Source organism: Cetorhinus maximus, chromosome 17 (assembly GCF_964194155.1).
Source record: "Cetorhinus maximus chromosome 17, sCetMax3.hap1.1, whole genome shotgun sequence".
Taxonomy (NCBI): Eukaryota; Metazoa; Chordata; class Chondrichthyes; order Lamniformes; family Cetorhinidae; genus Cetorhinus; species Cetorhinus maximus.
In genome coordinates, this window is record NC_135895.1 from 83,126,430 (window position 1) to 83,153,691 (window position 27,262).

General features: G+C 43.6%; 1 protein-coding gene across 1 annotated transcript in view; it reads left to right on the forward strand.

The window, feature by feature from the left end:
- The first annotated feature begins 201 nt into the window (after positions 1-201).
- Positions 202-27,262, forward strand: part of rasal2 (RAS protein activator like 2) — a 392,247-nt gene continuing 365,186 nt past the window's right edge. Inside the window, exon 1 of the mRNA XM_078561546.1 lies at positions 202-714. Coding sequence (XP_078417672.1) covers positions 582-714 — 133 coding nt within the window. The 5' untranslated portion in view covers positions 202-581. The remainder of the gene's footprint in view (positions 715-27,262) is intronic.

Sequence of the window (27,262 nt, forward strand, 5' to 3'; positions counted from 1 at the left end):
ATGTTGAACCAGAGTTGGCAACTTTTGGTCTGATGACTCTGGGTGTGCTTGAGGGGGGGGTCTTTGGTTGAGCTCGATGACTCTAGGTGTGATTAAGGGGGCTGTGGTTGGGGTCGATAACTCTGGATGTGATTGAGGAGGTCTGTGTTTGGGCTCGATGACTGGCTGTGATTGAGGAGGGCGGGGCCTGTGGTTGGGATCGATGACTCTGGGTATGATTGAGGGGGCCTGTGGTTGGGCTCGATGACTCTGGCTGTGATTGTGGGGGCTGTCGTTAGGTGCGATAGTTCGGGGTGTGATTGTGGGGCCTGTTGCTATGGCTGGCTGTGTGCTGGCGCCGGGACCGGTTCGCTGGACGATTCTGGGCCGATCCCATTGATTTTCCCCCCACCCCTTCCCCGGTGTGGTTTCCTTCCCACCTGCGATTGAAGTGCTGGAGGGGAGCTGGTGGCTGAGGCCCGGGGAGGGGGTCGGGGTCAGGGCCGGGGCCGGGGCCGGGGCCGGGGCCGTGGGTGGTGGTCCGTAGGGAGTTTTGCTGCTTAATTTGAGACCGGCGTGATTGCGAGTTACTGCCGGCCGGGATGGAAGCGCTGGATGGGGGCGATCGGATGGAGCTGCTCCCGGGCGTCGGGATGGAGGAGCCCGCGCTCGACCCGGTGGAACAGATTTTACTCGAATCAGTGTGTCAGCAACAGGGATGGATCCGGGTGTACGGTAAGCTGTGGGGGCTGGGAGAGGGGGGCAATGGGTGGGGAATAAGGTTTAAAGGATGAAGGAGACGGGTTGAGGGGCAGGGGCGGGAGGGGTGGGGGCAGGGGCGGGAGGGGTGGGGGCAGGGGCGGGAGGGGTGGGGGCAGGGTCTGGGTTGAGGGGCGAAAGGGAAAAGGTACTTGGTTGAGGGGCAGAGGGGGACAGGACCTCGGTTGAGGGACGGAGGGGGACAGGGTCTGGGTGGAGGGGGACAGGGCCTGTGTTGAGGGGGACAGGGCCTGTGTTGAGGGATGAAGGGGGACAGGGTCTGGGTTGAGGGATGAAGGGGGACAGGTTCTGGGTTGAGGGGCGGAGGGGGGACAGGGTCTGGGTGGAGGGGGACAAGGTCTGGGTGGAGGGGGACAAGGTCTGGGTGGAGGGGGACAAGGTCTGGGTGGAGGGGGACAGCGCCTGGGTTGAGGGGCGGAGGGGGACAGGGTCTTGGTTGAGGGGCGGAGGGGGACAGGGCCTTGGTTGAGGGGCGGAGGGGGACAGGGTCTGGGCTGAGAGGCGGAGGGGGGGACAGGGCCTGGGTTGAGGGGTGGAGGGGGACAGGGCCTGGGTTGAGGGGTGGAGGGGGACAGGGCCTGGGTGAGGGGCGGAGGGGAACAGGGCCTGGGTTGGAGGGCGAAGGGGGGACAGGGCCTGGGTTGGAGGGCGAAGGGGGGACAGGGCCTGGGTTGAGGGGCGGAGGGGACAGGGTCTGGGTTGGGGGGCGGAGGGGACAGGGTCTGGGCTGAGGGGTGGAGGGGGACAGGGTCTGGGCTGAGGGGTGGAGGGGGACAGGGCCTGGGCTGAGGGGTGGAGGGGGACAGGGCCTGGGTTGAGGGGTGGAGGGGGACATGGCCTGGGTTGAGGGGCGGAGGGGGGACAGGGTCTGGGTTGAGGGGCGGAGGGGGGGACAGGGTCTGGGTTGAGGGGCGGACAGGGTCTGGGTTGAGGGGCGGACAGGGTCTGGGTTGAGGGGCGGACAGGGTCTGGGTTGAGGGGCGGAGGGGGGACAGGGTCTGGGTTGAGGGGCGGAGGGGGGACAGGGTCCGGGTCGAGGGGGACAGGGTCCGGGTCGAGGGGGACAGGGTCCGGGTCGAGGGGCGAAGGGGGGACAGGGTCCGGGTCGAGGGGCGAAGGGGGACCAGGGTCCGGGTCGAGGGGCGAAGGGGGACCAGGGTCCGGGTCGAGGGGCGAAGGGGGACCAGGGTCCGGGTCGAGGGGCGAAGGGGGACCAGGGTCCGGGTCGAGGGGCGAAGGGGGACCAGGGTCCGGGTCGAGGGGCGAAGGGGGACCAGGGTCCGGGTCGAAGGGGGACCAGGGTCCGGGTCGAGGGGCGAAGGGGGACCAGGGTCCGGGTCGAGGGGCGAAGGGGGACCAGGTCCGGTTTGAGGGGCGAAGGCGGACCAGTTCCGGTTTGAGGGGCGAAGGGGGCTGGGCCTGGGTTGAGGGGGACAGGGTCTGGGTTGAGGGGCAGAGGGGACAGGGTCTGGGTTTAGGGGCGGAGGGGGACGGGGTCTGGGTTGAGGGGGACGGGGTCTGGGTTGAGGGGGACGGGGTCTGGGTTGAGGGGGACGGGGTCTGGGTTGAGGGGGACGGGGTCTGGGTTGAGGGGGACGGGGTCTGGGTTGAGGGGGACGGGGTCTGGGTTGAGGGGGACAGGGTCTGGGTTGAGGGGCGGGGGGGGACAGGGCCTGGGTTGAGGGGCGAAGGGTCTACAGTGCCTGGGTTGAGGGGCGAAGGGGGACAGGGTCTGGGTTGAGGGGCGGAGGGAACAAGGTCCGGGATGTGTGGATGGCTTGAGGTCGTGAGACCGGTAACCACGGAGTGATGGTGGGAAACGAACTTTTCAGTCACTTTCGACAGAAAAAAACGGAGTTGGTGAGATCTACACCGAGAAAACGGAGGTTGAAGGTGAAATTGGGGGAAAAAATGAGAAGCATCGAAAGGGGGATGGCAAAACAATATCAGGCAATTGACTGAAGTAGCAAATTTCATTTAACCCTCGAGACAATCTGTGCTACAAACATTTCCATCTTGGAGAAAGTTATCTTTCTCACTTTAGCGATGTTCCTGGTTAAATTTGTGCACCAGAAACTTATTCACAGCAATACCCTATGTGTGGTTAGTTTAATTTTTTTTAAGCTTTTGATTGCTCATATTGTACGACCGATGCTGTTTTAGTGGTGCAACCCGTTGACAACTGACTGTTTGTTTACTTGTTTGTAGATAAAACATACGTTTTTAAATATTTGATTTTTTTTGTTGCCATAACAAATTAGATTTTTTTTTGCTCGCTCTCCGTGACCACTGTCAACGAAAGTGCCCGAGTGAAGTTGCAACAATTAGATTTTGCTGTTGAATATAAGGAATATGGTCAATTTTGGCTATGCCTGAAAGTGGATGATTGAATGCAAGAGCAGTTTCGCTTTTCAGTGCCGCACTGTGACTTTTCTCCCTGCTATGGTGACATGGAGCCCTGTTCCTGACAGTTTTTAAAAAATGAAACTCCAAAATATTCCTGTTTTGTACAATTAACAGTTCGCTCAGATGTACAGATTTTTATAATTACAATTATTGTAAGGCGACCGTCAGATTATATGAAGCGAAAAAGAGCATCATTTGATTGTTCTCCTGCTTGTATTCGTTGTATGTGACGATCTCCACTGTGCCAATTTAGTGATTATGGGTTATTAATAAACTTCATTAAGTTAAATAAAGGTTAGAAGCTGTGGCATAATCTATCAGATTTTGATTAAATAATTTTTCAAAGTGAGCAATTGTCAAACATGGAAGAGATTGTTCATAAGTAATATTAATTGGAAATGCACATCAGATCTACATATCTGGAAAAGAAAAGATTAGTGCTTCAATGGCAGGTTGGTGCCCTGGTGATCGTTCCCACTTACATTGTTCAACTCATGTTCACTGATTCTGCTTCAAATTTCCAGCACTTGTTCTTTGTTTCTTAGTTATGCATTTTGGACCAGTGAAAATCATCAGTTGTGAACGAAAAACTTGCAAACTTCACAAAGTGCCCATCACTGTTGAGTTAACATTATAGAGACCCTCTTTGTCTCTGACATTTGCCAAGTGTTCTGTGTGAATGTGCAAGTGAAGAATTTTGAGTTTGAGAGGGAAAGAAACAGGGTGTTGAGATATAATCTGATTGGGAAAAATTTATCTCCGAACTCAATCAGTTTCTGGTATTGTACATGAGTTTGAGTTCAGGTAGCATAGTTATGTGGATGGAAGAGAAAAAGGTCACACAAGGCCAGATGGGATTTGTCCTGTTGGGTGATGGAGCTTATGTATATCATAAGTTAAACTGTGGGATGCACAGAAAAAACACAGACTCTGAATCAGTTTTAATTTGTGGTCTTGAGCTTAAAATGAGGGGTTCCATAGTGGTTCAGTAAATGTATCATGTGTGCTTAAAAAGCCCTTTAGACTCTCAATGTTCCATATTCAATCTGTGACATGTTGAATCTGTTGGTATCAGCCGCTAGAAATGGGGGCACTAATTTGTCTTCATGTCACCAGACAAGCATGGAGAAAATTGCCTGGGGCTCCAGTTCTGATTACGAAGAAAGATCTGCTGGAAAACATAAGTGGGTGGATCTGATTTGGTGACTTATCATGCTTGGCTTTTGTGGTCTTTATGGTTGAATAGCTTGCTGACACACCATGTTCTGGCACAAGGCATGAAGGAAGAGCATTTGGGAACAAATATTGTGGAGGTTACCACAGCTTTGGCACTGTTACTGACCCACTGGGATCTACTCCTTTAGGAAAGGGGTGGGGAGGGTGACTTAAAGGTCGGGCAAGATTTAAATGCCCTGCTTAAATCCATCATGAGTAACAACAGGGTCACTTTTGAATGCAACGTGAGTTCACTTTTTTGCATAAGTTTAATATCAAGCCGACTCAACCCAGCTCACTTTGATGAAATTTTTTCAGCATATGTGTAGCTTTTAATTGGCTAGCCTGTGAACTGAAGACTAAAGCTGTCTTTTCTTTGTTATTGAAATGTTTTTTCCTTCCCTGCTGAATGGGATCTGAACCACTTGGAAAAAAGAGCCAACAACAGACAGGGTTTGAAACCACCACCCACCCATCTGCCTGTCTGAGATGAGCACAAATGAATGCATTTTGGGGCATACATAGGTTTATTATTAACTTTGCTGAGGACAAGAAGGGCAATGCAAAGCATCCACATTATTTTGTCAAAACTCTTGCTTCGCTTGAATTAGCCTGAATGGATACTTCAGTAAGCAATTTAACGTGTCTGAGATTTACTTTGGACGTAGCATCATGTCCTATTTGTGTTTTATCTTGGAAGCCAGATTACCTTCTGTTTCACATGGCAGAATTGCTGGTTCAGACTCTTGCTAATGTGGTCCAAATCAGTTTCTGGCAGATGTCCCTTCCTTGGTGGTCTTTTGCTAGGCTTTGGGAAATAGGCTGTGGCAGAACTGTTAACTGTGGTTTGCACTGTTCCATTCGTGTATGATAACTGAAACTGACATAACTGTAAATTTAAACAAATAACTTCTAATGCAGGAAAAAGAAAATGCTGGGATCAATCGAAGATTCAGTCACTCTATACATGCCAGCTCATTGAAATGGCGTCTGAGTGTGAATAGTATCTTATTAATCCCAGACAAAATATTTGGGTCTCTGAAATGTTCGAAGAGCGTACCCCTCTTGTATTGGCCTTAATAATCAATGAAGCCAGTGAGACTAATTTTTATCTTCAGCAAGGGCTATCACCTTGGAGTGTGAAGGACTGCCAATACCAATATGCTTGACGAAAAGCAAAATAGTATGGATGCTTGAAATCTGAAATAAAAACAGAAAATGTTGGAAATATCAAGGAGAAACAGAGTTAATGTATCGGGTTGATGACCTTTCATTGGACCTTTAGGCTCCTCCTGAGTGAACTTTAACAATTCTATTTGTGCACTTTCTGATTCTCTGCTCTACTTGGTGTTAAAACCCTAAGGTGCACATTTGGTCATTTTAAAATGTTGTCACTTAGATTTCATTATTCGAGGATGGCCTTTTGGAAGAGAGCTGGAAATTCGAACCTGAGCTGGTGAAGCAAAGGAGCTGTTTGGTTTTCTGACTCATTTTGTTCCATGCTTTCAGACCTGCTTCAGTCTTGGTCAGCCATGTTGGTTGGCTTGATTTGGGTATTTTTTCATCTCTGTGCTTCAGTTAGGTTGGACGTTAGTACTGTTTGTAGATGATAGTGTTTTTGGTGCTCTTTTTACCAATTTGTAACTCTAAGGTTCTCCAAATATATAGTTAGTTTATGTGTCTTGTGCATTGTCATTTATTGCTCACGTCCACTAGAGACAATTGTTGACAGTTTTAAAGAACACAAAGTTCATAGGAAATGTACCACGAGGAGCCACAAATGATTCAGATAAGTTAAGTGACGAGAGTGATTCATTTTATTGCACAGGTCATTCAATATACAGGCACTACTTAAGCTAACTAAGGTTTAAATGAAAGGTTCAAATATTAGATACACAGTCTGCAGATGTGCAGGTTGTGAACCAATTCTGGTGGTTAGGCTGAATTGCTCTCTTTGTTTTTCAGTAAATCAGCCAACTGGGCACACTGTGCTGCGTTGGACTGTCACTTGCTGCAACTCATAGAGCAAAGTACTGTGCTTTGCTTGGTGACACCAGGGAACAGAGGCTAGTTGCTTGCCCTCTCCTCTCACAACAAGGAATGGGGATGCAATCAGGGAAGGTCAACCAGCATTGGTCTTGCTCAGGTTCTTAAGACTCGCTGAAGAGTGCCATAGGCTGAAGCTTGGGCAATTTTGAATGTGATTAAGAAATAACCTGAATATTGAAAATTTGAAATTACAACAGAAAATACTGAGGATCAGCATATGAAAAGAAGATAAGTCTTGTTCAGTCCTGACAGTATGACACATTGCTTGCACTCCAAGATGCCAATTCTCCAGAAAGGCCTGTCACAATGAAAACACAAGTGCCAGTTGTCTGGAGCACATAGCTGCTGAATGTGTCTGTATGTGTTGTGGTCACTGAATCACTGCTTCCAGTTTGTAAGTGACTGGACCAGGAAATGGTTGGTGAGTTTTGCATTCTCAGCTGTGTGACTCTCAGCTGAGGCAGAGACTTCAATACTGCTTTTGTTTGGCTAGTTCATTTATTAACTTGGCATGGCTGCAATTAGAGTTTATTTTTAAAGTAGATGAAGCAGAATGGCATTGCACAACAAAAAAAACTGGGACTCGAGAATACAGGCAGTAACTGATTCATCTCCATATGGCAAAACCATATGCATAATTAGTAATTGATGTACTTTTGTTGATTTCATTCTCTTAAAAAGGGCTACAATAATTGTGAATACTACTGAAAAAATGTTTCATAAAGACCCATCTGAAATCCTTTGAGAAACTGGCAGAAGCATTGCCATTTTGTGATATTTGATTTTAAAAAAAGGTTCCTGAATATTTTAAGTTTCTGAATTTAATTATTTTGATGTTACTGATCAGAGAAGTATAGAATGAAATTGGATGTTTGTATTCACATCAGTCAGACAGTGAAATATTTTGGAACATTACCACTGCAGTATTTTTCTAAGAAAAACACTTGCCATTATTAAAAAAAACATAGTGATTGAAAAGTCTCAAATACGCAGAACAATTAAATAATTCATATCTTTAAGCTTATTCTTCCTTTTGTTTAAAATGTTCCTGATCTTTTTCTGCAACCCCATATCTAGTTACTAGACTGATCGGGTGGTTTGAAAGTATGTTCACTGGAGTCTGATACAGCTATCCCACTGGTAACTATTCCATTTCTGTGGGAAGGTCTTTGGGCTCTGCGTCATTGCAGGATGATGCCATATTTGCCTTTGCAGTTCAAGAGTATTGAAGCATTGTTGCTGAGTTGCCTTCAACCTTTAAAGTTGTTTGCTTTGCTGCGGGTACCTGTTGGAAAGTACTCTTTTTTTTGATGTACAATGAAGTGCAATGCCAGCTGGATGAAATTGTTAACTCCCGAGGTCAAGAATTAAGCTTATTTCTGCATGTTTGTAAATTCCTTCCTCTGATCAGATTGCCCAATCATCTGCTGTCTTAGCCGTGCTGTGGGCATTGACCTGCAAGATAAAATCAACATTTGAAAATTATAGATTTACAAACCATACTTATATTATAAAGTTTATTTAAATTCCTTTTACGCGAAATGCATTTGTAAGATCATCAAAAAATATGTTTTCCACTGCCATGCTTGTAATTGTTCATATTTTTTCTTGGGCCAGTTAGTTATCGGGGCGAATGGGCCTTTTCCTGTGCTGTTATAAGCTAGCCAGTGGACCTTGGGAAGTCAGTGGGTGGAAGGTAGAGAAAAGTGACCGGAAGAAGAGCAGAACTTTCATTGAAATATTTTTGTTAATGTGTTTATAATGCTGGGGATTTGATCAGGCAATGGAATTAAGAGGTATATTTTGACCACAACATTTTGTCTTATTTTTCATTATAACTAGAAACAGATAATCACTATTTAATAACTCCGTGTCTTCAAAAGTAGAAAATTGCCCCCCAAAAAACCCAGTGCCATTGTGCTTGTTTTCTCCCTGTTCTATCTCATACCAGTATAAAATTATACAAATAACAGCTGCCTTCCAGTGCCACTTCTAAGTAGCCATTCTAACCATAAACCAAGGCAGTAACTGTTTGTGCTATTCCATATCTATTCCATGAGAGGCATTGCAAATTAACTAGATTTTCTTCTGTCCTCTTTGTCAGGGCTTAGAATGGGTTCCTTGGCTATGGTTCATATCCTTCTCCTGTTGTAGAGATAGACTGAAGTTGGAGCATCCTCACTGTGTAAAAGGATGTGAACAGCTGTGCCACTGCTGTTCATAACAAACGCTACAAATTTAGCCAAGTACTGAGGCAAACTATGCAGAAACAAATTGGTATGTTTAGTCATGTCTTGTTTTCTTATGATTGACAACATATTGAGACATTTGAAAGCTGATCTTGCATGGATAGAAGGAAATGATATCAACATATCTGGGAAGATGGTTGTTGGATTGTCACTGAATAACACCTTGCTCAGTTTCATTGACACCACATGACAGAGAATTCAGCATTTAATCTGGACTTGGCAGTGTAAACTTTTCCTGTGCTGCTTCCTACCTCATACATTTTTCAGAATGGTGCAACTTGGTGCCAAATGTTGGCCCCATGGAGCCTATGGGAGCTGCATGCATGTTCCATGACATAAATAATTGCATTTTGAGAAGTCTGTCTGGAGCAGTACAACTGGTATACCTAATGGCAGATGATTCTTGCTATAGTCACAAGGGCCGTGCGACTTAAATTAAGAATCAAGAAGAGTTGCTGTCACTTGAAGAATTTGTTGACAAGGCAGCTGTTAAATGAAGTGGCTCTCGTGGGTGTGAGACACAGAACTGGATTTCAGAAGTGGTTTGTGGTTATTTTAAAGTAATTTTGATAATTTACACCTGTTCAGTGTTGACAAATTATTAGATTTGAAAAAGGCATGGGATGTTTTGGAAAAGTGGTTATGATTGGCTTGATTTATTCTCCTCCTACCCTCCTCCCACAGTCCCCCAACCTGTCTCTAGTTGGTTTGCACATTGGGATACTTTTACTTCGTTATTTAACAATGTTTAACTTTGTGTCAAAATGCTGCTGTTAAAACTGGCACCGAAAATACTCAGACACTAATTTATTGAATCACTGTTACTAGGAAACCACAGGGCACAAATATTTACTCTTGTGCTGGTTATGTAGGGTGAATGATGTCAATGATGAGTTTTAACACCCACAGCTGAGATTTGGGTGAACTTTGGGCTTGCAGTGAAGGATAACATTTTTTCCCTCTGCATCATATTTTCCTACCACCATTTTAAGTAGACAGCCTTCACCCCAGATTCGGGAAAGCACTTGTTACTGGACTGGCACCTTGGATTTGTGCCTTCATTTCCCACATGTTGTTAGTGAATATAACTGCCCTGCCTTCGATTGATTCTTAGTGAAGGCCAGACCCTTTTATCTTGTCACTTGAGAGAGTCACCAGATGATACTTAGATGCCATACACCAGACAGTTTCAGATCCATATTTAGAAGCCTAAAAGCAAGCTACTTGCATCCAGGATGGCACAAAACATGGAAGACGAAGGAAAAAGGGACAAGCAGCAAATATTTGTTAAGCTTTAAAGCTGTAGAATTTCATTGCTCAAAACAGTGGTGTTTGAGCAGCAAGACATTTGAGTTTCTTTCTTTGGTTAAAGCCTCATTTGTGTCATGCTGTGGCCCTTTAGTGAGACATCACAAGTCTATATTTGCACTCATTTGGCAAATACTTTCATGCTCTTAATTCATTGATTTCAGTCTTGGAGAAAAATTGAAGACCCTTCATGAAAGTAGTCACTTTCAGCTTGCATATTGGTGTATTTCTTAATTCTGACGGCTGAGCATTTTGCTGGGAAGAATAAACTTAGAGGTATTTTGTTTGCACAATGTCTGATTTGATTAGATTGATTTTTCTTTGGATTTTAATACTTCCTAAAATTAAAAACTTGTCATATTTTGAAAACATCAAATATGTAACTTTGTAACAAATTTTCAATCCTGCCTGCCTCTATTGACAGCTTTCAGCCAAATAATTGTGACCTCATTAATTTGCTTTATTTTAATTGCAACTTCTGTTGGTGAGTAAAGGCTGATTCTCAAATTTCATTTTTACAACAATACAGAACACTTAATTGCTGCTCCTCATAAACTTCACATACAGTTTGGAAGTAATTGATTTGCTTTAAAAGCCATCTATAATTAAATATAAAAGTTAAGCATATGTTCTTGTATTTAAGAAGGAAGATAAATTAAACCTATGGAATTGGAAACTTGTATGATGTTGTATTATAAGGTAGATGCTGGAAAAATGGGATGCTTGATAACTGAGGGAGGTTAAGAACATTGAAACAGGAGTAGACCATTTAGCCCATCTAGCCTCTTCTGCCATTCTTGGAGATTATGAATGATCTGTGATCTCATTTCATGTACCCATGTTTGTCCCATATTCTTCAGTGCCTCAGGTTAACAGAAATCTATCAATCTCTGATTTAAAATTGTTAAGCTTTATTGCATCCCTCAAACGTTCCAAAATGCTTCACAAACGTTGCATGACTTTTTAAGTACATCAGCTTGGTGCATTCTAATATCCCACCATGAGATGAATGAAACATTTGTTTTTGCTAGTATTAGTGGGGGCAATATTAGTTAGTGTATTGGGAGAGCTCCTTGCGCCCCTCTGAATATTGCCATGGGATCTTAGTTGTTGACTTGACTAACCTGATCAGGCAGATGGAATCTTGCTTCAGTGTCTTCTCCAAAGAATGGAGTTAGAATTTCTGCACCAGTTTTCTGTTTGCTCCTAAGTTCTAGCTGTTGTGAAGTGGAAATGTATTCATTTTTTGGCCTTAAGAAGGCAGGTTCTCCCGATCTCCATGGATTCACTTAATTTTGGTGTCTTGTCATTTAAGGCAATGCAGCTGCTATGGGCAAGTAGATAACAACAGGCTGCCAAGTGCAGTTTTACACTGACTAGTTGGAGACTGCTTGCGGTAATGATGCTCCCTGTCATCACTTCAGAGGGAGATGTCAGTGTGTTTTGGTGTGGCTGAGGCGTGGCTGAGGCTGGGAACAGAGCTGACTTGTGAGATCCATTTTTCTTTATATTATGATGGTTTGTGCTCCATCCTGTGTCATAGATTAATGTTTTAAGTTCTGCTGCAAGATCTGTCACCACATGTCACCAGCAGAGCTCAAAGCAAATCGCCGCCACCCACAAATAACAGAAAGTAACAAAATGTGCCAGTTACCAGAGCAAACATAAGGAAAGAATGCATCATTATCCAAATGTAGGCAGGCATGCAATGAAAAATGTTGGATTTGAAGCTGACATTTGTCCCCATTGGTGCAGAAAACAAAGCCAACAACAGAAATTATTAATTTTGGAGTTTCCTAGCTCCATCCTTCAATTCTGGAAAAGCCACTGGTCCCAAGATTTCAGTCCTGATTTTAATGCTGCTGCTCTGCCTTATTTCCTTGAGAACACTGACAACCTTCTGAGAGATTATGGCATACATATTGCAACAATTACTAGGCCTGCAATATTACAGAACATGCAAATGTAAAAAAAAATCTTCACCCAGTGAAAGAAGGTTCTGAATTGCTCCCTTCAGATTGAGGGGCTGATGGGCCTTTATTCTGAGCAAGCAGCTATAGACTCTGTTTAGTTTTAAGTCTTGCTTAACATTTATTTCATTGTTGATGGTGGTAATCGGAGGTTAATAGATAATGCGTCACATCAGTATGTGAAGTATTTGTTCCAAGGGAAAATCATTCAGAATTGAATCCTTAATGAGCCTCTCAAATCCAAGTATTGATATGTCAGTCCTCTCAGACTGACCATACAATGAAAATGTGCCAATCTGAAATCAATATCCGAGCAAGGGTACGTTGCTCTAATTGAAAAATGCTGACTGAGCTTAGATGCTAAGTGAGGGTGAATGTGTAGTATTGTTGACAGTTTACAGGTTAATCAAAGGTAATTTCAGTTCCCACAATATACGTGACTGGATTTGCTTTTGGCCAATGAATTCCTGCTGGTGAATAGATAGAGAAATAAAGGCTGATCTGTCGAGCAGCCAGCTTGTTTATTTATGCAGAGATAAAAAGTTCAATTCCATTATTGGTAAAGGAATCCATTTGTTTGTAGATAGGAAAAGCTGTCTTCTCCGAAGTCATTAAGAGCTGTCACACATCTTTGAGTGATGCGCAACAAACTAGTAACATGGTCTCCCTATGAGCCACGGACAATGAGAAAATCTCAGTGTGATAGTTTAGTGCAGATATGAAGAACAAGAAAATACTTAACCCACTTGAGGTGTGTCTGATCAAACATTTACCATACTCACTCTCTAAAATCAACAAGACGACAGAATTGGCAATTATAAGGATCTACACAAGGGTTAGAGAGCACAGAATGGAATGGCGAATTAGAATATTGGAGAATATTGAAAAATACTCTCAGCTACCTCAACTACACTTCATTGCACCCCACATCATGTAAGAATTCTATTCCATTCTTTCAGTTTCTCTCTTTCCGCCTCATCTGTTCTGATGATACAACGTTCCACCAGTGTCTTTTTCCCTCCATTGAGGACTCCACCCCGCTGTGGTTGATGGGCCTTCAGTCATGTCCACCACATTTGCTGAACTTCTTTTCCTCCCTCCCAGAACCATGATAGGGTTCCCCTTGTCCTCATGTTCCATCCCACCAGCCTCTATTCAACAGATTATTTTCTGCCAGTTCCACCACCTCTAGTGTGATACCACCACCAAATACATTTTCTCCTCCCCTTTCAGCATTCTGAAGGGTCTGTTCCCTTCGTAAAACCCTGTCCCCTTCCGACGGTACGTTTCCATGCAAGCGCAGAAGATGTAACACTTTCCCTTTTACCTCCTTATTCCTCACATCCAAGGCCCCAAACACTCGTTGGTGAAGCGGCGGTTTACATGTACTCCTTTCAGCCTAAAAGCAAATTACTGTGGATGCTGGAAATCTGAAACAAAAACATATAATGCTGGAAAAACTCAGTCGGTCTAACAGCATCTGTGGAGAGAAAAACAGAGTTAATGTTTCGAGTCCGTATGACTCTTCTTCAGAGCTGAAGAAGAGTCTAAACAGACTCGAAATGTTAACTCTGTTTTTCTCTCCACAGATGCTGTTGGGCCTGCTAAGTTTTTCCAGCATTTTTTTTGTTTTCCTTTAAATCTAGCCTACTGTGTTTGCTGCTCACAATGTGGCCTCCTCCACCTTGGGGAGACCAAAATCATATTGGGTGACTGCTTTGAGAACACCCCTTTTCAGCCTGCAATCATAACCCAAGCTTTCGGGGCCTGTCATTTTAATTCTCCACTTTGCTCTAATGTTGACATTTCTGTCCTTGACCTGCTGCACCATTAGTGTAGCTCAATGGCAGGTCGAGGAACAGTACCTCATCTTTCAGTTAGGCACTTTACAGCCTCCTGGACTCAACACTGAGTACAACAATTTCAGACTATAATCTTGGTGGCCATTTTATTTCTTTGCCTTTTCATGTTTGGGTTTTTCTCTTTTTTGTTTTCATACAGCAGCATACCTGCTCTAGGCAGATCTTCTTTTTCTTTTCTTGCCCCACCGACATTCTCTTTGGCCCTGGAAGACTAACTCTTCTGTCTTTCACCCTATCACAGACCTTCCTTTTGTCCTTGTCCCAACAACTCCTTGCTGAAAACCTGTTAGATTTCTGACTTTTCCCAGCTCTGGTGAAAGGTCACAGACCTGAAACGTTAACTCTGTTTCTCTTTCCACAGATGCTGCAGCAACTTGCTGAGTATTTCCAGCATTTCCTGTTTCTATTTTGGTGGATTAGAATACTGTCTGTATTCTGTGAGAAATTAAATCTTCATCCATCCATGTGAGTTGGTTTTCAATCTATCTCCCTCTGTGAAATGAACTGTTTAAGCCAAGTTGTCAGCAGTCATAAATTTATAATTTACCACAAGCAAGATTGATGGAGAAAATGGCTGTGCTTTAGTGCAGTGGCTTGATCTTCCTGTTGGTGCAGCTTACTTAAATTTTCTTCAAATCCCCACTGTGAGAATCAAGCATAAGGACTTCTAGCCTAGGTACAGAGGTGGGTGTGAAAGTGAATTCTATCTTTTAAAAGAAATTGCTCGTTGTGTCTGCTGTTATTTTTTTTTTCCTTGCTGTCACTTTTTATCAAGGGATAAAACAAGGGCTAAGTGAAATCAAGCACTTCTACCCAATTTTCTGTCCTTTTCTGAAGTTGGTGACTTGTTCTGGAGATTCAAAAGTGCAAGCGGGCATCCAGTAAATGGCATGTTCTTGGTTTGCAGCTTAGGTAGGGTTGGCAGGCTATTCTGTTAAGGATGTGTCACATCAAAGTGGTCCAGTTTGCAACTAAAAGCAAAATACTCTGGATGCTAGAAATATGAAACAAAAACAGAAAATGCTGGGAAAACTCAGCAGGTCTAGCAGTATCTGTGGAGAGAGAAACAGAGTTAAAGTTTCAAGTCCCTATGACCCTCCTTCAAAGCTAAAGAGAAGTAGAAATTTATAATGTTTAAGGGGGGTGGGACAGGTGAAGCTGGATAGAAGGCCAGTGATAGGTGGGGACAAAGGAGAGATTGACTAAGATGTCATGAACTAAAGGACAAAGGGAGTGTTAATGGCAGTGGTAAGGGCTAAAAAAGGTGCTGAAAGTGGCATTAAAGGTATGAAAGCAGAATGTGATAATAGCAGAACAAGGGTAAGCTCTGTGTGAAAGTACAACATGGAACAAGTAACAGATGGCCCTTTTGGGGATGGGGTGTGGGGAGGGCGCAGTGCTGTGGAAAAAATGGATAGAAAATGGGATAGAAGGGGAGATAAAACAATGAATAAAAATAAGTGGATAAAATATAAAAATGAGTGTAGAAAAAAGGGGTGAGATAGAGGATTGAACCAGCACTGAGCAACAGACTTGCAGTTCCTTGTCTGCCCATTATATTTGGTCATATATGGTGTTTAGAGAAAAGAATATGTTTAAATATTTCAAAAAAATTGTTTTGAGGTGTGGAAATGCTGCTCTCCCCTCTTCCCAAGCTGGGGGTCATGTCTCTGTTAATTGAGAATGCTCTTGAAGATAGTCCAGTTAACTGTGGTGGTGATTGTTCGAAGAGATGGTAACATCTGGATAATTGTCCCACACTCTATCTTGAGTTGTGAACGCTGTTCTGGAAAGTTACGAACATAAAATTTTTAATGAAGCTTCTCACTGGTTAAAATGCGCTACTTCTGCCTCTCCAGTGGTCATAGACTCCGCATGGCATTGTAGTTGAAGAATATTTGTCTTGGTTAAGGTATTGCGAGTGTGGTAGGTTATGGTGTTGGCACCTGTAGAACTCCTCTCCAGCTTACACAGGAACAGGAGTGGGCCATTCAGCCCCTTCAAACCTATTATGTCATTGTTAGATCATTGCAGATCTGTATTTTAACTTTGTTTACCCACCTTGGTTCCATATCTATTCATACTCTTAGCTAACAAGCATCTATCAATTTTAGTTTGACATTTTCACTTAACCCCAGGCCTCAGCATCTTTTTTGAAGGGGTAGTGAGGGGAAAGTGTTCCTATTTTCCAGTACCCTTGATGTAAAAAGGGCTTCCTGACTTAACCCCTGAATGGCCTAACTCGAATTTTAAGATTCTAGCCCTAGCTTCAGTTACTGAGTTCGAGAAGGCAAGATGGTAAATATAAAATGTACGTAATGATAATGGACTAACTGGCGCGTTGAAGAAAAGTCCACAGCAACACGGCCTGTGCTTACAAGTGCAACTTTGGCTATTAATACTGGGTGAAGTTACCCCATTAATATTGACGCCTTTTGAGCAGCTGATGCTGTTCGGTGATGGCCACTTGGAGGACAGTTGTCCTTTTACACATTGAATTCTAAGAAATGTTCAATAATGTGCTGATATACCTTTAGCCTGGCTATTTAGTTGTTTTAAATTTTTTGCAACCTTTTTAAAGCACTATACCAGACAGCCCTGAACATGTGTTTTCCTTTTAAATGTTGTGACTTCAGCTACTTCCATGTGCTCACTCTAGGGCAAGCATTTTATAACACGGGATTGACTACCTTCGGTGGGGCAGGACAGACGTCCTCCCTGAGCTGGTGTACTGAAGTATTTGTGGTTGTTTATAAGGAGTACTCCAGTCTTTTCCCTTGTGCTATTTGTGCACATGTTTAATCTTTAACAGCGCAAACTGAATAGATGAGGAAATGAGCTCTGATAAACTGCTGATAGTGTCTAATGCTGGAATACTGGCTTCCATCCAACAAGAATTTAAACATGCATTGCCAACTAAAGCAGTTTCTAATCATATGGGCACCCCTGTCCTGACAGGCAAATTATTTCTTGAAAAACCTTCAGTCTAATCGTGAAATGTTTAATCCTTTTGTGGGGGAATGTCCTGTGGATATGGAATGTGCAAGGAACTGGCTGGGTGAGAACTTCCCAAAATTAATTTTTCTTAAGACATTTGGCTGCAGCAGAAGATTTGAATGTCATCGATCTAAAACTTGAAGATCCAGAAGTTAAAATCCATCTTTCCAGATGAGCTACTTCTCTTCCCAGAAGGAGACAGAACAAGTAATTTTTGTTATTTCAAAACTGTACTATATTGAAGTGAAAATTTATCAAAATTCAACTTGTTATGCGAGGTGGAAATATTGATTCTGGGTACTAAGGTGTTTAGGACATAGGCAGTCTTGTACTTGGATTTGAGGAAGGATAAATTGTTTGCAACTTGCCTCAAGTGATTTTGGGCACTGTTTCAAATTTGCTGAGGTGTCTTTCAGGGTCAATGGCTTTAGTCACTGTCTTAAGCTGGTTGGCTGTCTAATTTTTTTTTAATGCCAGATGCCCTTCATATTATACTCTTTCGAGTTATCAACAGTCACAGATTGCAACTCATTGAGTACAATCACAGTTCTTGGTTTTCCGGGAGTGGGACATGAACCCACAACCCTCTGATTCAAAGGCGAGGGTGCTATGAACTGACTTGGGAGGGCAAGGAAGAAACAACCTGATTGGGACCAGGTCTCATTGCTAATGAATCAACCATAATTTGAGAATTTAGCAGAAGAGTGTCACATTTAAAACTGAGGACCCACTCAGAGACAGTGTAGAAAGAAAGCTCATCTGTAATTACGAATGTTGTGGTCCAATGCGCTATGACTTGTCATGTCAGCGCTCTGCTACAGGTTGTTTTGGAATTTTTATTGTGCTCTTCATTTGTTAAACTTTTGTAGGTTTTTGTTCTCACTTAACTAGCCATTAGTTGAAGTTAAACTTTGTCGATGACAGCTGGGAGGAGATAAGGAAAGTTCACAATCATCTCCCTGTCGAGCATCCACATACCTGCACTTCTAACATGGGGTGGCTGAGCTGTGATCAGGTGTAGGAAGTCTGGTCAATTTTCATTCTGTTATGCAGGAGCACTGAGGCCAATTTAGGAGCTCTTAAAACCAGGGATCAGTTAACTTGGCACCATGTGATTTGAATCTGGGACCTTCATGCATTTTATGGCACAGCTGCAAAATTCATTGAGCTATCCCTTTGCTGAAGAAAGGATTGAAGAAAGAATAAGTATTGGATTTTAAAATTTGTGCCATTAAATCGCAAGCCATTGGATTTTTCAAAAGCCATAAAGAAAAAGTGCTTCCTGCCTGACTAAAGGCTGCAGCAGTGCATCAGAGCAAATTACCTTCTTTGATCATAAAGGCGTGTACCAATGGCTTTTTCATACATGATCTTAATTACATCGCCACACACAAAAATACTGGCTCTGTATCGTGTGGTGCAGATAAGTGGATCATTCGTCACTGAGCACAGTCAATTAGATTGGGGTGCATTGTTTCACTCTTTTCCTGTCTATGTGGCTGTTTGGAGACTTGACTGAGCTTTACAATCCTTTTCAAACTGTAATAAAAATGACTTGGTATGCTATGGTTAATCATTCCCTGTACAACCATTTCATTCTGCAGCGCACTGCTGGTACAGGAGTGGTTGGCATCTCCTCTGGCACTTTTCTGCAATTGATAACAACTTCAATTTCATGATCTTCAAGTGAGTGTCTTTTGATGTTTGCATCAAATCCTATCTAGCTGTTGAAGCAGATATCAGAATTTCTATAGCTCTTCAATGGTCTGTTGTACTTTGGAGTTAATTTAGGTGGAGAAATATTTGCGTTCCTGACTGATCACTCTTTTTTTTTGCCTATTTCTTCCTCTTGCAAGCTCCTCCTCTGAAGGTGTTAAATCGTCCAGTATCTCATCCAAATGAGCAGTTGTAATATATGTGTCTTCATGGTGATTAGCGCTGAACCTGGTACAGTCCTTTTTCAATGTACGCAGTCAATTCGTTCCAATAACTACTGTTGAATAACTCCTGAATCAGTAGTGGAATACCTGACACTGTCCCTGTTGCTCTTTTTAAGAAGAGCTACTGAAACAAACTCTTATGACTTCAGTACTGCTGTGGCTGAGATCTGTTAAGCAGACTGCTGATTGAACCTGGGTCATCCTTACTCATTGTGAATCTCATGAAGTCAAAGACACTGCTGATGGGCCAGCAATTTTATCCAGCAAGTAGCTGAGCCATACAGACCAAGACTGTACAGGTTTCAGACATGTACTGAGATTGTGCTCCTGGGTTAGGGAAAGGAAAATATTGAAGTACGGCTGGAATTCTGTGTGTGCTGTTCTCAGGCTTGGACATGATTCAGTTTATTTGTGAATCTTTCCATTGTTGAGAAGGAAAAGAGAGGCTTTTAGCGGGTACAAGGGGAGCAAATCAGCGGAGTCATTAGTGGAGTACAGAAAGTGCAGGGTGGAGCTTAAAAAAGCAATTAGGAGAGCAAAAAGGGGATATGAGAAAGCTCTGGCTGGTAAAAGTAGGGAAAATCCCAAGATATTCTATAAGCATATCAATGGGTAGAGGATAACCAAAGAAAGAGTAGGGACCAAGGGGGCAATCTGTGGGTGGAGCCAGATGACATCGCTAGAGTGTTGAACGAATACTTCACATCCGTCTTCACCCAAGAGAATGAGGATGAAGGTATCGAACTCGGGGAGAGAGAATGCGAGGTTCTTGAGCAAATTGATATAGGGAGTGACAAGGTATTGGAGGTGTTGGCAGGCTTAAAAGTGAACAAATCTCCAGGTCCGGATGATTTGTGTCCCAGACTGCTGAGGGAGGCAAGGGAGGAGATCGCAGGGGCCCTGGCCCAAATTCTTAATTCCTCTCTGGCCACGGGGGAGGTGCCAGAAGACTGAAGAACAGCTAATGTGGTTCCGCTATTTAAGAAGGGTTGTAGAGATAAGCCAGGGAACTACAGGCCAGTGAGTCTCACGTTAGTGGTAGGGAAACTATGGGAGAAAATTCTGAAGGAGAGAATCTATCTCCACATGGAGAGGCGAGGTTTGATCAGGGATAGTCAGCATAGCTTTGTCAGAGGGAGGTCATGCCTAACAAATTTGACTGAATTTTTTGAGGTGGTGACCAGGTGTGTAGATGAGGGTAGTGCAGTTGATGTAGTTTATATGGATTTCAGCAAAGCCTTTGACAAGGTCCCACATGGGAGACTTGTAAAGAAGGCAAATGCACATGGGATACAGGGTAATTTGATAAGGTGGATTCAAAATTGGCTTAGTTGTAGGAGACAGAGGGTGATGATAGAAAGGTGCTTTAGTGACTGGAAGCCAGTGTCCAGTGGCGTACCACAGGGATCTGTGCTGGGTCCCCTATTATTCGTCATTTATATAAACGACAGAGATGACCATGTGGGGGGTAGGATTAGTAAGTTTGCGGATGACACAAAGATTGGCTGGGTGGTTAACAGTGGGGTTGAGTATCTTGGGCTACAGGAAGAGAAAGACGGGATGGTCAATTGGGCAGATAAGTGGCCGATGGAATTTAACCCTGAAAAGTGTGAGGTGATACACTTTGGAAGGAGTAATTTGACACGGAAGTATTCAATGAACGGCATGGCATTAGGAAGTTCTGAGGAACAAAGGGACCTTGGCGTGTATGTCAATAGATCTCTGAAGGCGGAAGGGTATGTTGGTGGGGTGGTGAAAAAGGCATATGGGACACTTGCCTTTATCAATCGAGGCATAGATTACAAAAGTAGGGAGATCATGTTGGAGTTGTACAGAATCTTGGTGAGGCCACAGCTGGAGTACTGTATGCAGTTCTGGTCGGTACATTATAGGAAGGATGTGATTGCACTGGAGGGGGTGCAGAGGAGATTCACCAGGATGTTACCTGGGATGAAACATTTACGTTATGAAGAGAGGTTGGATAGACTTGAGTTGTTTTCGTTGGAGCAGAGAAGACTAAGGGGTGACCTGATTGAGGTGTACAAGATTATGAGGGTCATGGACAGGGTGGATAGGGAGCAGCTGTTCCCCTTAGTTGAAGGGTCAGTCACGAGGGGACATAAGTTCAAGGTGAGGGGCAGGAGGTTTAGGGGGGATGTGAGGAAACACTTTTTTACCCAGAGGGTGGTGACGGTCTGGAATGCGCTGCCTGGGAGGGTGGTGGAGGTGGGTTGCCTCATATCCTTTAAAAAATACCTGGATGAGCACTTGCTCCATCATAACATTTCAAGGCTATGGGCCAAGTGCTGGTAAATAGGATCAGGTAGGTAGGTCAGGTGTTTCTCACGTGTCGGTGCAGATTCGATGGGCTGAAGGGCCTCTTCTGCACTGTGGATTCTGTGAACACTATACTGAAATTCTGTCAAGGATCACATGTGAATATTGGTCAGGTGAGCAAGGTACTGAACCAAGAAGCCATAATTTGCAGCAAGTTCCTTTTGGAGGATAGAAAAAAAAGTGGAGAAAAAAATGGCAAGGATTTGAACGAGCTCCATGGCTGGGAATTGCAACAATCGGCATGTGGAATGACTACCATTCTAAGGGAAACCCAAAACAAAAACATAATTACCTGGAAAAACTCAGCAGGTCTGGCAGCATCGGTGGAGAAGAAAACAGTTGACATTTCGAGTCCGCATGACCCTTCGGCAGAACTGAAGTATAGTTAGGAGAGAGGTGAAATATAAGCTGGTCTAAGGTGGGGGGCGGCGGGAGAGAGAAGTTGAGGGTGGGGTGGTTGTAGGGATAAGCAAGCAGTGATAGGAGCAGATAATCAAAAGATGTCACAGACAAAAGGATCAAAGAGGTGTTGAAGGTGGTGACATTATCTAAGAAAAGTGCTAATTAAGAATGGATGGCAGGATACTCAAGGTACAGCTCTAGTGGGGGTGGGGTGGAAAGACTAATAAAGTATTAGTTGTAGATTTAAAAATAATGGAAATAGGTGGGAAAAGAAGAATCTATATAAATTATTGAAAAAAAAGGGAGGGGGAAGAAACGGGGTGGGGTTGGGGGGAGGGGGAGTTTAAGATCTAAAGTTGTTGAATTCAACATTCAGCCCGGAAGGCTGTAAAGTGCCTAGTCGGAAGATGAGGTGCTGTTCTTCCAGTTTGCGTTGGGCTTCACTGGAACAATGCAGCAAGCCAAGGACAGACATGTGGGCAAGAGAACAGGGTGGAGTGTTAAAATGGCAAGCGACAGGGAGGTTTGGGTCTTTCTTGCGGACAGACCGCAGGTGTTCTGCAAAGCAGTCGCCCAGTTTGCATTTGGTCTCTCCAATGTAGAGGAGACCGCATTGGGAGCAACGAATGCAGTAGACTAAGTTAGGGGAAATGCAAGTGAAATGCTGCTTCACTTGAAAGGAGTGTTTGGGCCCTTGGACGGTGAGGAGAGAGGAAGTGAAGGGGCAGGTGTTGCATCTTCTGCGTGGGCATGGGGAGGTGCCATAGGTGGGGGTTGAGGAGTAGGGGGTGATGGAGGAGTGGTCGTCGGGACCTGGAAAAATTTATTAATTTTGCTTCCAATCTCCACCCCTCCATCATTTTCACATGGTCTATCTCTGACACTTCTCTTCCCTTCCTTGACCTCTCTGTCTCAATTTCTGATGATAGACTGTCCACCAATATCCATTACAAGCCTACCGGCTCCCACAGCTACCTCGACTACAGCTCCTCACACCCCGCTTCCTGTAAGGACTCCATCCCATTCTCTCAGTTCCTTCGCCTCCGTCGCCTCTGTTCTGATGACGCTACCTTCAAAAACAGCTCCTCTGACATGTCCTCCTTCTTCCTTAACCAAAGTTTTCCACCCAAGGTCGTTGACAGGGCCCTCAACTGTGTCCGGCCCATATCCCGCGCATCCGCCCTCATGCCTCCTCCTCCCTCCCAGAAACATGATAGGGTCCCCCTTGTCCTCACTTATCACCCCACCAGCCTCCGCATTCAAAGGATCATCCTCCGTCATTTCCGCCAACTCCAGCATGATGCCACCACCAAACACATCTTCCCTTCACCCCCCCCTTTCGGCATTCCGTAGGGATTGTTCCCTCCGGGACACCCTGGTCCACTCCTCCATCACCCCCTACTCCTCAACCCCCACCTATGGCACCTCCCCATGCCCACACAGAAGATGCAACATCTGCCCCTTCACTTCCTTTCTCCTCACCGTCCAAGGGCCCAAACACTCCTTTCAAGTGAAGCAGCATTTCACTTGCATTTCCCCTAACTTAGTCTACTGCATTCGTTGCTCCCAATGCGGTCTCCTCTACATTGGAGAGACCAAACGCAAACTGGGCGACCGCTTTGCAGAACACCTGCGGTCTGTCCGCAAGAAAGACCCAAACCTCCCTGTCGCTTGCCATTTTAACACTCCACCCTGTTCTCTTGCCCACATGTCTGTCCTTGGCTTGCTGCATTGTTGCAGTGAAGCCCAACGCAAACTGGAGGAACAGCACCTCATCTTCCGACTAGGCACTTCACAGCCTTCCGGGCTGAATATTGAATTCAACAACTTTAGATCTTAAACTCCTCCTCCCCCCCATCCCCACCCCGTTTCTTCCCCCTCCCTTTTTTTTCAATAATTTATATAGATTCTTCTTTTCCCACTTATTTCCATTATTTTTAAATCTACAACTAAGTCTTTCCACCCCAGCTGTACCTTGAGTATCCTGCCATCCATTCTTAATTAGCACTTTTCTTAGATATTATCACCACCTTCAACACCTCTTTGATCCTTTTGTCTGTGACATCTTTTGATTATCTGCTCCTATCACTGCTTGCTTATCCCTACAACCACCCCACCCTCAACTTCTGTCTCCCTCCGCCCCCCACCTCAGACCAGCTTATATTTCACCTCTCTCCTAACTATACTTCAGTTCTGCCGAAGGGTCATGAGGACTCGAAACGTCAACTGTTTTCTTCTCCACCGATGCTGCCAGACCTGCTGAGTTTTTCCAGGTAATTCTGTTTTTGTTTTGGATTTCCAGCATCCGCAGTAGCTTTTAGCTTTTTGTTTTTACCATTCTAAGGGACATTGTTAATTGTTTTGCTTTGTATGTGTGGTGTGTGTGACAAATGCCGTACAGCTGAGATGTTAGGTCGGCAATCAGCTCCTAGCCTTGTGCAAGCAGCCGAGAGACATGTTTAATTTGATAAGAATTTAGATCTGCCGCAGATAACTTCTCAGGTTCAGCAGAAAGAATTGATCCTTTAACAAGTCTCAACATGTCAGTTTAAAAGGAACTGAGTGACCCTGCGCCTCATGAACTTGTATTACCTGGGGCTGTAAGAGTGGAACCCTTTGGTGAACTGAGCCAGATATCCATGCCTTTTGCAAATATACTGATTTTTTTGAGCTTGTTTTTGTGCAGGTTTTTTTTGTATTAGCTGCAACTTCTGTTACCAGTATTGGAATTCTTTTTAGGAGTCTGACTGCTTTATTTGTGACTGTTCACTGTCACAAGAACGTTATAAACCTTGCAGTGGGTGTAACATGTTTATCCATTATGGAATCAAGCTCACTCGTTATTTTTTAAATTAACAGTAGCAAAATACTGCGGATGCAAAAGTGCTGGGAATGCTCAGCAGATCAGGTAGCATCTGTGGGCTGAAAACCAAAATGCATGTTTCAGATCGATGACCATGAATCAGAATGGTAGAGATTGGAGATTTAACCCTTTACAATATAAGCAAGTACAGACTAGGGAAGTGGTGAGGGGAGGAAATAACCAAGGCAGCGGGTGTCTGAGCAGGAGTAAATAAATGACATAAACAAATGATGGTGCAATGCAGAAATGGGTGGCAGTGGGACTCTGGAGAATTACAGGCCTTGTAGCACTCAGAGCACAATACATTGAAACACAGACTTGTCGAACAAATGTTGAATTGAACCATCTGTTAATTTCACAAATTATTTTCCACTGTCTGATCAGAATGTACAGATTTATTTCTAATGTGGGCCTATTTCATGACCTTAGTATGTTCTTAATACCATAATGGAAAAAGATTATTTGTCTTGTACGTAAGACACCAAGTTATTTTTTTATACTGTGTCCACATTAGAAAATGATTAGCTTGTTTTAATGGTGTAAAATAGCATTGGAAGTGCAAAATTAAATTTTATCACATTTTTTTGAAAGCTTAATGACTACATACCAAAAAAATGATTGCACTTCCACATTGTGTGAGCACTACAGGATATTTTGGTGTTACTCCCCTGAAAGTTTATGACCTGAAATAATGCAATTGTTTGGTGTGATCTAAGACAGATCTTTCCAAAGGCCAACATTCACCAGAGATCTAAGAATAATAACTACTTTACCACCTGTGGCTTTCCTAGTGGGTGAAAAGTGTTCAAGTTAACTTTGAGTTTGAGAGGTGATGTCATCTCTCCCAGCACTGTTTTAATACCTTCAAGCTAGCTTCCAACTTAGCCAGAGCCTGGTCAAATTCACAAACATTATTTTACGTGGCAGCACAATTTGCGTCCTTGGAGACAAACAATAAAATTGACCACTCCATCCCCCTCCACTCTCTGTCCTCTGAAATCCTACCTGTTGATTCCCTTCTTAACTCCCCCAATCCAACCACCACATTTCCTTGTGTGCCAAAGAAACATTCTTCACCATCGTCCATTCCTCCTGTTGCACATTGACATGACCTGTAGTTGAAAGTTTATCGGCCAGATGTAGGTTGATACCCCCTCGGTTTATCTTTGCAGCTCCACATGCAACATGTTCCTGTTAAATGTTGTAAGACGTTGTTGCTGAGCCAGATTGTTTGTAAAATTGAATCCATCTTATTCACTTGTGATGGACAATCTCCACCCAAGCCCAAATCCATTAGATTCACCTGCGTGTGTGAAACCTCAATGTCCTGTTTGACTGTGATCTCAGTTTCACACACCACATCAAATCCATCAAAGACATCTATTTTTACCTCTGGAATATCACCCATTTCTACCATGTCTCACTGTAATTGTTTAAATGATAAATACTTCACTACCTTTGGCATCAACATATACAGCACACCCCTTGTTGGCCTTCCAAGCTCCAGCCAAATCAATGGCATCCAAAAATCCACTGTCAATACCTGACCATGTACTAAGTCCTATTTGCTTATTTTCCTTGTCCTTACTATCCTCCCCTGAGATCCTGTCCCACAATGTACTGGGGCTATGAATCCTTCTCATTCACATCCTTTTACTGAACCTGTGTCCTTGCTGGCACTCTTCTGTTTGGAAAAGTGTATTTTCTTCCCATCTGTCTCCCTATGGAGTAATGATCTTCAGCCATCATGGCCATGCTCTTTTCTATTCTTTTCTTCAATTACTCTGCATTTTTTCCCCATTTTTCTTCATCTTCGAAAGCTTCCTTAAAATTAGCCTTTGCTCACCTATCCTAATTGTTAGTCCATTTCTTGCTAGGTATCTGAATTTCTTCCCCGCTTGCAAATTGCTTTAGAAGGTTCTGAGATGAATATTTTGTCTTTGTTATGAATTGGTGATTATCGCATTAAAAGACAGCTATTGTGCTGGAATTTTAACAGCCTTAGTGCTGTAGTCTTCCATCAGGGTTTTCCCTTTTGAGGATTTGTTCCTGTGGTCCACTTAATAATAGTTAACAGGAGGTTGAATACAATTTTGACTTTTTTGTATTTGGTGATTGCTCTTTTTTGACTTTGAGGGCAGATCGTTGAGACCCATGAAGTCTCGGTATTCTCTTGCAGGATGTGATAGAGGACTTGACAATTGAAAGGTGAGTTGGAAAATTCATGAAAAGTCAAGTTCTTGAAATCTGAAAAACATTTTGAAAATAAAGACTTCAGCCTACCCAATATTTAATTTTAAGATTTGGGAATTGGGACTGGATCGTGATAGTGATGTACGAGCTGAAATAATCTAGGGTAAGAAGTTTTACTCAGCTCCAAAAATATAATTGCATTATAATTATAAGTTGTGGAGAGGGATTCCAGTAAGACAAGTTTTTAGGAGCATTTGACTGGGTTCTCAGTAGATCTGCAGCATTCACTTCAAAGGCACATGCCATTGTTTTAACTTTAAAGGCCTGTAACAATGCTGATGAAACAATCTTACTGTGGTTTGAATGAAGGAAAAATGGAAAATCTCTACTGTTAACATTATGTGCTTTTGGTTTGAACAGAGTGGAACTAACACTTAATTGGAAGAAGTATAATTTTCAGCAACAGCAATTTGTATTAATGTAGTGGCACTGATGTAACAAAATATTCCAAGGTGCTTGGAGCATAATAAAACAAAATTTAACACATGAAATAATATGGTAGGTGAACAAAAGCTTGGTCAAAGAGGTAGACTTTAAGGACCACCTTACTGGAGGATAGAGTGGTAGAGAGGCTCAGATATTTATGGGGGGAATTCCAGAGCTTTCGGCCCAGGCAGCTGAAGGTTTGACCATCAATGGATGGATTGATTAA